This window comes from Ovis aries, chromosome 6 (assembly GCF_016772045.2).
Source record: "Ovis aries strain OAR_USU_Benz2616 breed Rambouillet chromosome 6, ARS-UI_Ramb_v3.0, whole genome shotgun sequence".
Classification (NCBI taxonomy): Eukaryota; Metazoa; Chordata; class Mammalia; order Artiodactyla; family Bovidae; genus Ovis; species Ovis aries.
In genome coordinates this window covers 102,737,507-102,748,792 of record NC_056059.1, presented here as the reverse complement: position 1 = coordinate 102,748,792, position 11,286 = coordinate 102,737,507, and the positions used below count along the sequence as shown (strand labels likewise).

Genomic DNA, 11,286 nt, shown 5'->3' with positions numbered 1-11,286 from the left:
TTGAGAATTCTGTAAGGTTACTAGTGAGAATATTCCTGTGATAACTCTATGGGCCTCCTGGGACAGTGTTAAAGGTGATACATGCTGCGCTCATGTGCTTAGTCGTGTCAGACTCTTTACAACCCCACGGACTGTAGCCTGCCAGGCTCTTCCGTCCCCGGGATTTTCCAGGCAAGAATACTGGAGTGGGTTGCCGAGTTCTAATTTCCTTAGCCAACAATAAGTAAAAGAAGAATAGAGATGAAATACACTCCTCTATACTCAGTTATCGGAAAAGGCAATGGCACCCCACTCCAGTACTCTTGCCTGGAAAATCCCATGGACAGAGGACCCTGGCAGGCTGCAGTCCATGGGGTCGCTAAGAGTCGGACACGACTGAGCGACCTCACTTTCACGTTATGCACTTAACTATTTGCTGTGAAAGAGGGACATGTTTAAGACATTGTGTGATTAAAGGAAAACATAACAGAGAGGCCAGTCATTCAGGTTTCCATCCAAACCAGCATTATTTTGTGAGTAGAATGAGTTAATATTGTTTATTAAAACAGATGCAATAGCCATCGGAAAGGAGAAAGAAGATGTGCATATGTACAGATGAAACAGGACACACACAAAAGTTCGCTGGAGTAGGAATCTTGTTTGAATAATGAGGGACTCAGTGCTGAAAGTGCCCAATGTCAAGATAAGCTGTCGATGAGTGGCAGACAGGGTACCTAATATTTATTCTATTTCGAAAACCCAAAGATTCGTACAGTTCTCACAACAGCCTCGGAGAAGTAAAAGGAAGAGGCTGACGACACAGTGTTGCCTGGTGCAGCTTGAGGCATCTCAATCTGACTCAGGCCATCCCAGTACAGAGTCACTTTGCAGATAGCGCCTAACTGCCTGTGACCCTCTCACAGCAGCCAATGTGGGAAGGAGCCTACCCTGATGAACAGGGACCTGATAAAAGGGACTTGGCCCAGCCCTCCCAAGCCTGAGAACAGGTGCCAGTCCACAGACAGGGGATGCAGAACACCAAGCAAGCGGGGTGGGTGTGGATTCTGCGGCCACCACGGATGGATCCCATTCAATCCGCATGGACCACCGGAGTTTGTAGTTACGTCTGCACATGGCAGAATCAAAGCAACTGACGCTGTTGTGGTACAAAGTTCAACATATGCTCTCTGCAGGGGTTTGGGTGTGGGGAATACACCAAGTAAATAAAACCCCATAGTCTTAGATGTTTAACTATGACAAAGGGCAAGCCTTATCTGACTATACTGCAGTGGAGAGTTAAAAGCATAATTATGCATGTAACTAACAAAAACTGCCACCTTCCAGAAGGTCCAAGAGCCACCAGGGAAAGAGTTCCTTGCTTGTTTACCAACAGAACCATCGTCAGCCTCACTGTAAAATTTCCTCTGATGGCATTGGTCCACTGTTCACTGTTAGTCTCTCTGGGGTTTTAAAATAATTTTGGAGTGCAAACAGGCTACCTTACTTTTTGAAATGTTTTGGGGTGAACAAAAACTGACCAGCTTTCAAAAAGCAAGAGTTGTTTTTCACATCCAAAGAACGGATTCAGTGGGACACAAGGAAGCACTTGTGTGTATTACATGAAACACTTTCAGGTAGATCAACTTTCACTCATGCAGACAGAAAACACGTGCTGGTACCCTATCTGCCCACGATCACACCGAGTCAATGAAGCCACAGTCGTGGTACTCCACTAGGACCCCTCAGCCCTCACTGATTCTGACCCTGCTGACGCTTACGCCCCACGCTGCCCTGCCTTCCCCCACCAGCCCCCTCCCTGGTTATCGAGGTGCAATACGGCAGAATGAGATGGCAAGCAGTTGATCAGAAAACATTCCACCCAAGGGAGAAAGAGCCAAGACGGACCACTAATTCTGCTTTGTCCTTCAACCTTTTGGCTTCCTTCAGGTGAAAATCGGCTTGTTGTCTGAAAGAGAGAAAAAAGACCAGGAGTGGGTCACAGGAAGCTACAGGCACTGGACTGGAGTGAAAGGACTAGAAAGGACGGGGGGCCGGGCGGTGTGAAGTGGGGGCAGGAGGGCAGGAGGTGGGCGAAGACGCAGGGAGCAGCACCCAAGGTCTTACTTGTCAAACTTCACGTGAGGCTTCCCTGGTTTGGAGTTACCATTTGGCAAAGAAGGCACTGGAAAACGGTTTGCAGTATCTCCAGAAGATCCCTTGAAAAAACATCATCACATCGATCACCCTCTCACATTTAAGATCACTGACATAAACCTATTCGGTTGGTGCAAACGTAACTGCGGCTTTGGACCGTGAATTTTAAATCATTATAACTGGGCTCAAACACATCTTTATTAATCAAAATAGGAACTACTACAATCAACACATTTTTGCCCCTGAGAAATAAGTTTATTTATTCACATAGTGTAAAAGTCCATGCTGTGGGATTCAGTGAACTCTTGGAAAGCATTTTCCGACTCCTGCTGGTTGTGGAAGCATTTTCCCTGCAAAAAGTTGTTGACATGCTTGAAGAAATGGTAGTCGACTGGCAAAAAGGTCAGGTGAATGTGGCAAAACTTCGTAGCTCAATTCGTTCAACTTTCGAAGTGTTGGTTGCGTTGACGTACAGTTGGGTGTTGGTGTGGAGAACTGGGCCCTTTCTGTTGACCAGTGCCGGCTGCAGGCGTTGCAGTTTTTGGTGCATCTCATTGATTCGCTGAGCACACTTCTCAGATGTAACGGTTTCACTGGGATTCAGAAAGCTGTAGTGGACCAGAAGGGCAGGAGACCACCAAAGTGACTGTGACTTCTTCCTGGTGCAAGTTTGGCTTTGGGAAGTGCATTAGAGCTTCTTCTTGGTCCAACCACTGACATCGCCAGTTGTCACATACAATCCACTTTTTGTCGTATGTCACAATCTTATCAAGAAATGGTTCACTTTTGTTTTACAGGATGACACTTCAAAACAATGCTTTTTTTTGATTTCTGATCAACTCATGAGGCACCCACCCGCTTACCAAACTTTTTCACCTTTCCAGTTTGCTTCAGATGCCAAATGACCGTAGAATAGTCGATGCTGAGTTCTTCAGCAGCTTCTCGTATAGCTGTGAGTGGACCAGCTTCAACGACTGCTCTCAGTTGGTCGTTGTCAACTTCCGATGGCCGGCCATTGTGCTCCTTATCTTCAAGGTTCTTGCCTCCTTTGCAAAACTTTTGGAACCACCACTGCATTGTACCTTCATTAGCAGTTCTTGGGTCAAATGAGTTGCTGATGTTACAAGCTGTCTCCACTACTTTACCACTCATTTTGAACTCAAATAAGAAAATCGCTCGGATTTGCTTTTTGTCTAACATCATTTCCATAGTCTAAAACAAATATAAACAGCAAGTAATAAGCCATTGGCAAAAAACGCAAAGTGAGAAATATGCATTAAAATAATGTATAACGTGATCACATTTAAGAATATATTTCAATACCAAACGGCAAATTTCAACAACGCAAAACCACAATTACTTTTGCACCAACCTAATACTATTTCTCTAAATTAGCCCAAAAGGAGCTCAAAAGAGAAGAACTCAAACACTGCACACTCTGGCTTAGTCAAGCATTTTCTCAGCTAGATTCAACTGAAACTGTAGATTTTGATTGTATCGGGGACACAGAAAAGCCACAAGACAAGAATGTTCAAGGGAACAGATTATCAACAAACAAAATTTAACACTTACTCTTAGGCAACACACACTCTCTCTCTCTCTCACCCATTCCAGGTTAACAGGAAGAAAGGAGTTTGTAATTGAGAAAGTAAATTTTTCCCATTATCACTAATAATGGAAGTATTTTACTGCAAAACATTGGATAGAAAATTAACCCAAGCATCTATTCTGTATTTTCACATCTGAACCATTTTAAGAATAAACTGCCAACTAAATTTTCATGTAACAGGAACTGTTTCTTACTCCCCCTCTGGAAAGTGGAGATTTAAGCACAAATTATTCATTCTGGCTTTTAAAAGTGATGAAATAGCTCTGAAATACCATCAGAAGACTTATTTGAGGCTTATTTGAGCATTTAAAGATACACCAACATATTCCCTTCTCGACACGACTGTGTCCCTCCTTACTTTGTGCTCTGTGGAGCTTCCAAAGACCTTCCCCTCTGCTTTTCTGTGTTTGGAGGCAGAAGGGTCTCTGTGGCTGCCCTTGGTACTACTGGCACTTTTGGGGGGGTCCTGGCCACCGGGGTCTTCCTGCCGTGGCCTTTTCTGTGCAGGTTTGGCTGGCTTCTGGGAGGACGAGGACGACACGAGTGAAGGGGGAAGCATTTCCTTCTTTGAGGGCTCAGAGGAGGGCCTGGACATTCTGGAATGAAACCCAAGGCAAAACTAAGTCAAGGCAGAACACGAACCACACAGCTTCGTTGTTTGGCTTAAAAGGACAAAGTAGCTGTTGACATGAAAGATTAAGTTATCACAGAGCATGAAATCCATTTTTGTGGAAAGGCCAAATTTCAGAGCCTTTTTTTTAAAAAAAAAAAACCTTTGAAAAATTGAGTCCTACCTATGAGTAGTAAATGAGGTTGATAAATGTGGTTGCGTAACTTGTCACGAAGCTTGCAGAGTCTGCCAGTGGTCTTAACCTTTTACCCTAACAACTCTGTCTGCAGCAGCTCCGCACAACTGGTACCTCCTCTCTGCCCCCTTCACATCGGGCCCCCTCCCCTTTCTCTCTCAAATCTCTGTTGGTTTACATGGTGACACGACTCACTCACTCTTGCCAAGGCTTCTCATGCTTTTGATAAATCTAAGTTTGCTGCCAAACCAACTGTTCCCTCCTCTAAGGCCCTCATGGAGAAAAACAAAACAAATTTAGCGTACTGTCAAAATGAACCCCAAAGAGTTGACTATTCTCTCATTCTACTGCAGAAGGAAAATGTTTGTCGGGGCACGTGATCCAGGAAGCTGTGATTGCCTTTGCAGACTGTTCCCGGCCTCTATACTCACTTTGATTTGGAAGGTTCCTTGTGGGAAGAGGAAGATGACGGCTGTGACTTGACTTCCTTCTCCAGCCTGACTTTCTTGCTATCGTGGTCTTTTTCTGCTTCACCCTATTATTGTATAACATTAAACTGTTACGAACACAACTGTACAGACAAAATAGAGGGAAAAAATACACAGCAAAGGTAATGAGAACAATGAGACTTGCAGGAACATCTAAACGCACATGGCAACCTTTAAGCATCGACACTGTGTTCGGGGAGAGGGCGGGCGGCAGGCCATATAGATTTGATGTGATTTATCCTGAGACAGATTTGTGCAGCAGGAAGGACTATTCCTCAAACCCAGGAAAAGAAGGATGTCCAAAAAGGAAAGAACCAGGTTTTTCTCTTCCCAGGAAGCAAAACAGTTGTATTATTCCATGACAACATGTACATCCAATTTATAGAGGGTCCTTCCCACAGGCCTAAGCTCACATGAAGAGTCACTAGTTTCTAACAAGGACAAGGAAGTGATCGGCGGGAATCCTTTAATCAGCTCAGGTGCCATCAGAACTAAACTCCTCCGACAGCTCACCAGGAAAGAAATCTGGGACACCATCAGCCAATCTAGGCCAGTCCCTAAAAAACTGAAATCCTCTCTTAGAGCCTTAAAGGGAAAAACATCTTTCACGTGATCCAATTGTGGGAGGCCCTGGTTTTCACCACAGTCTCTCCCTTGTTCTCTGAATGTCTCCAAGAAAAATGAATAAATTAAGATGTGTGGGCTCAAGTTCTGCTAATAAGCAGCCTGGCCTTGCTCAAAAGTAGGGAAAAGGCAGAGACATACCCTACCCTACCCCCTCCGACCCCTGCATTCCCCAAACACAGGTGCTCGGGAGTGTGTCTCAATCCAGCCCTTCGCAAACTCTGCCGAAAACATTTTTCTCTTGTTTCAAAAGATAAGGTCGCTTATAAGGATATTTGGTTTTCATCTCTTGGTGTGCGCACAGAAGAGGGGAAAATATGGGTGGGGAAAGAAACTCTGAGCCAAGGCTGGTCCCCCTGGAGACAATCCTGCACTGTCTCACACTCCGTCCCAGAGCCAGACAGGCAAGTCCAGAGCGACAAGTGAAGTCAGGGACTTTGTACAAACACGGAGAATGTAATCATTTTTCTACTGATGAAATGCTGAAGTGCCAATATTTTAGATACGCTGGATTAAACTACTTAAATTGCTTTCACTGTTTTTTTTTCCCTTTTAATAGTTTTTAATGTGGCTACTAGAGAATGTAAAATTATGAAAATGTAAAATTAGGTCGCATGATATTGCTACTGTTCTTTACACTTTTCTAGAGGTGACGCGCAAAATGGACCTTGAACTTCCAATGAACTGAGGCAAATGAAGAACTATTCAATGTACAGGTTAAGTAAAAGAAAAACAAATCAGTTGCTCGTGATGAAAGACTGGGGGATAAACAGATCTTGAAGGACCTAGCAAGGAGCGAACATATAATGCAAATAAGCACATCCCACGGGCACAACTGAAACACAGCAAGTGATGTCACATGGCTGTTTGTTTCTCGTGTGGCAGCAGCACAAGCCCGGGGCACAGGTCAGGAGAGATGAGAGGGGGGCCCTGGCAGTGGCCGGGGGGGGGGGGGGGGGGGGGGGGCCTGCTGGGGCTCAGCATGTAACTCACCCTCCATTCAACAATTCACAATGGGAACACTTTAGAGGTACTCGATGTTGGCAGAGAAAAACAGAATAAACCGGAAATGACTGGTTAAAACAGAACCCTTCTCCTAGTGGGCACCCTCATCACTACACCCTCTGTGCCCACGAGGCTCTGAGTTTTAGATTAGAGGCCACACAGCTGGCATAGCAAACACTGCAAGAGGTGGGAAATTTATCTTTGGGAAAAGTCACAGAATGTGCTAAAATACCCAGACAGATAATTAACTTGCACACGAAGTTAATTACTACTACACTGTGGCTCAGCTGGTAAAGAATCCGCCTGCAGTGTGGGAGATCTGGGTTCGATCCCTGCGTTGGGAAGATCCCCTGGAGAAGGGAAAGGCTACCCACTTCAGTATTCTGGCCTGGAGAATTCCATGGACTGTATAGTCCATGGGGTTGCAAAGAGTTGTACATGACTGAGTGACTTTCACTTCACTTTTTTTATAGGGTTGTTTTGTTGTTTTCCCAGCCACAGAGCATGGCATGTAGCTTCTTAGTTTCCTGGCCGAGGATTGAACCCTCATCCCCTATAGCGGAAGAGCAGAGTACCAATCATAGTTTTTTTTTTATTAAAAATTTGTTTTTTTGGCTGTGCCAGGACTTCATTGCCACTCAGGCTTTCTTTAGTTGTGGCAAGCGGCGGCGGGGGTGGGGGGGTGCCACTCTTCATTGCAGAGATCGGGCTTCTCATCTTGCAGAGCACAGGACCCAGGACACTTGGGCTTTAGAAGTTTCAGCTCATGGGCCCTGGAGCTTGGGCTCAGCAGCTGTGGTGCACGAGCTTACTGGCCCAGCAGGAATATGGAATCTTCCTGGACCAGCGATTAAACCCATGTTCCCCGCACTGGCAGGTGGATTCTCAGCCCACGGCACTACAAGGGAAGTCCTCATACTGTTTTAAATAGAAGGCATCTCCAGGCAGTTAACAACACAAAGGATAAGTCCTGAAGATAAAGTTAAGTATAAATGGCCCACGAGGTTACTTTCTAAAGAAAACAGCAAACTCCAGAGGCAGAAGAAGAGTTAATTTTTATTTGTATACCTTCATGCTGCTTGGGACGTGCTAGTTACGACTAGAAACCAAAGTGGCAGGCCTTACAAACCACACATAAAAATATGATTCCTAGTGAGTCAATCCTCACAAACTGGTTTAACTCTGGCTTGTGCCAACTGGTGAGTCAAGAGAACAGCCCAGAACCAAGGATCAACTTTGACACTAGCTTTAACAACTGTGTTGGCACTTACTGGAATAATATGCTTTATACTGACATGCAACAACTTAGAAGCCGGGCTAGTAAAAAGTGTTAGGTGCTCAGTCGTGTCCAACTCTTTGTGACCCCATGGACCGTAGCCCGCTAGGTTCCTCTGTCCATGGGATTCTCCAGGTACGAATACTGCAGTGGGTGGCCATTCCCTCCTCCAAGGGATCTTCCCGACCCAGGGATTGAACACAGCTCTGCTGCACTGCAGGCAGATTCTTTACCATCTGAACTACCAGGGAAGCCATAGAGCCATTACACCAATTAAGCAAAATTCCCTTCTGCTGACTGTGTCTGCTTTGATGGAGTGCACTCCTATGAGCCTGGGGTTGGTATTTTCGTACTTGGAACCCTCTCATCCTCTGCAGGAACAGTCCAGAGGCATACCTGGAGCAGGCACTCTGTGAACTTTCTCCACTGGCATGGGAGCCAGCCTATACTACCTCTCGAAGTGAATCTAGGATTAGGCAAAGGGCCGTTGGAGAGGGAGTTGTCTCATCCGGGGGCATAAGGGAACGCAGACTTGATCCAAGACTGGAAAACAGAAGGTGAGGAGTTCCTAAGATGTTTGTGGGTCAAGAGACCATCTGAAAGAGAGGTAAGCATGATGCTTTTTTCAGGAGGAAAAAAAGAGTCTCCTCTGCCCAGGGGCTTATCCACAGATCGAGTCTCAGGTCTGGGTCTTGGAGGCTCCCTGTTTTCAGAAAAACAGTGTCTCCGTGGTGCCCACATCTCCACCAGGAGGAGGCTCCTCTTGATTGACTTGTTGACTTTTCTTAACCTGTTGGCTCAGGAAGCTTCATATTACCTGCCAAAGGCTGCTTCACCTGTGGAGTGGAGCCAAAGGGCGCGAATGATGACCATAAAAGGAAGCGCTGGGGCTGTGCTCTGCTGAGCCGGTTTCTGGAGAGGAGGCCTCCAGGGCACTCAACTCACCAGCCAGGTACTACAAGTAAAAGGGGAGTTTGCTGTCGCTAAGTTGTGTCCAACTGTCCATGGGATCTCCCAGGCAAGAATACTAGAGTGGGTTGCCATTTCCTCCTCCAGGGGATCTTCCCAACCCAAGAATGGAACTCGCATCTCCCACTTTGCAGGTGGATTCTTTACTGCCAAGCCATCAGGGGGAAGCCCGCAAGCCTTTCTGGATCCCATCTGCGAAAGGCGGCGGCTGAACGAGAGACGTCCAGTCCTAAACTCCATCACCCTCTCCCGCGGGGAAGCAAATAGACATGGTAGCACGTGGAGCAGAGCAAAAGTGGAGAAGCAGCCTTTGGGGAAGTTCAGGTACTTGGCCAAGATCTGCCTCTGCCGGAAACTCAGTGAGACAACACGGCAGACAAGTCCAAGCTGACCCCAAGAATGAGGGTGGAGACTGACTGAGAAGGCGGGTTATATTCACTGGGCTAAGCACCACGGAAGAGCAAAATGTATCCACTTTCCCCCTTCTTTCTCATCAGGGAAACATAGGCATTAGACTGGCCCTAAAACAGCTCTCCATATGACGTTTTTAGGGTAACTAACAGGCATGAAGAAATTAGATGTAAGTGGTTTTAGGAAATTATAGGGATGACTTCAAACCCTTGATTTTGAAGGATAATAACCGGGAATGTCTATCTGGAGAAACAACCCAAGAGAAAACAGGCAGATCTTGGATAGAAGGGAAGGTCTGAACCAACCATCAAGCAATAAAAATGCACATTTTCCCACCAGATCCCATAATTTCCCTCCCCCTTCTTCAAAACACATATAAACCATGCACTGCAATGTGCTTCCGAAAGTGTCCACGCTTCTTGGTCAGTAAAGCAATTATTTAGAAAAAGGGAAAGCCCTGAACGAATGTAACCTCCCTGTTCTGGTATTTGTCTAAACAACTGCTGAGACTGTCTAGAGTTTTACGTGGAAGACTTCTGTAAGGTGACTGAATTAAATGAGATTATCTATGAGAGGTAATGAAGGGCAGAGTCACACTTGCAACTGAACAACAACATCTAGAAAAGCGCCTGGAGCAAAGCTTAGCTCTCTGAATGTTCGGTGTGCTTTCAGAATCCTTTCCTTTGTACCGCCTTGATTATATACCGTGTTGTGCCTCTAAACTTCAACTGCTCTTCCAAGTCTGGAAAACAGGAAGCTTAAAAATTACATAAAAGAAAATATAAATTCTAGTTTAAATTCTAAACTGTAATCAAGTGGAAGAAATTCTGTAGTTTATGTAAGGAGGACCATGTAAGTTCATGCCCATGTAATCTCATGATTTTCTCTACTTTTTCTCATGAACTGTCCCCGAGCCACTCCTTTACAAAGTAAAGAAGAAAAAAATACAGATACACCTCTATAGGCACCACATTCAATGGGTTCATCACAGCTGTTAACCACCATTAACTCTTTACAATCATCTTCTCACACTTTTGTGTCTAAAGTGGCTTCAAGGATCTGTTGCGGTCGTGTCCCACTCTTTGCATCTCTTGCATTGCAGGCAGATTCTTTCCTGGTGAGCCACTGGGAAAGCCCCCTCAAGAATCTGTTAACACTGAAAATACCTGTTAAATTTCGCAGCAAGAAAGGGATGGGAGAAGCAGGTACATTATTCAATTGCTCTCACTACTTCTTCATGGAGCTTTTTCTAGTGTTCATACTCGATATGAAGAAGATGAAAGTGAAAAGTGAAAATGAAGTCGCTCAGTCGTGTCCGACTCTTTGCGACCCCATGGACAGTAGCCTACCAGGTTTCTAAGTCTATGGGATTTTCCAGGCAAGAGTACTGGAGTGGGTTTCCATTTCCTCCTCCAGGGGATCTTCCTGACCCAGGGATCGAACCCGGGTCTCCCACATTGTGGGCAGATGCTTTACCCTCTGAGACACGAGGGAAGCCCTGAAGAACATGAACACTATCCAAACATAGAGGAAAGCACCCAAGCTTAAAAAGAGACCTGGGTGGGACTTCCCTGGTGGTCCACTGGTCTGCGCTTCCAATGCAGAGGGCCTGGGTTCAATCCCTAGTCAGGGAATGAGACCCCACATGCTGAAATTAAAGATTCCACACACTGAAACGAACACCTAGTGCAGCCAAATAAATTTAAAGAGAGAGAGAGACCTGGGCTGCCCACGGAGCAGCCCCACTCATAAAGCAGAGTCAGGGTCTTGGCAAGAAAGTGGGGGAGCCTGGCCCTCACAGAGAACCTGAGGGTGCGGTGTTCAATCTTAACACCTGCTGGAATCCAGCAGGAAGCAAAACCAATGACACATGGTTCTCTGATCAGGAAGTAACTACACACTCGGCTGCTGTTTATATTTGTCTAAAGGCTCCTAGGCAATGTTTCTAACTAGTGACATACTTCA

General features: G+C 45.7%; 1 protein-coding gene across 7 annotated transcripts in view; it reads right to left on the bottom strand.

Moving 5' to 3' along the window:
• Positions 1–11,286, bottom strand: part of AFF1 (ALF transcription elongation factor 1) — a 199,197-nt gene that overhangs the window by 13,252 nt on the left and 174,659 nt on the right. For all 7 annotated transcript variants that reach the window (XM_027971160.3, XM_042251614.2, XM_027971161.3 and 4 more), the window contains 4 exons: positions 4,980–5,083; positions 4,101–4,338; positions 2,104–2,195; positions 1,885–1,945 (listed from right to left, as the gene is read on the bottom strand). In XM_027971160.3, coding sequence (XP_027826961.1) covers positions 1,885–1,945; positions 2,104–2,195; positions 4,101–4,338; positions 4,980–5,083 — 495 coding nt within the window. The remainder of the gene's footprint in view (positions 1–1,884; positions 1,946–2,103; positions 2,196–4,100; positions 4,339–4,979; positions 5,084–11,286) is intronic.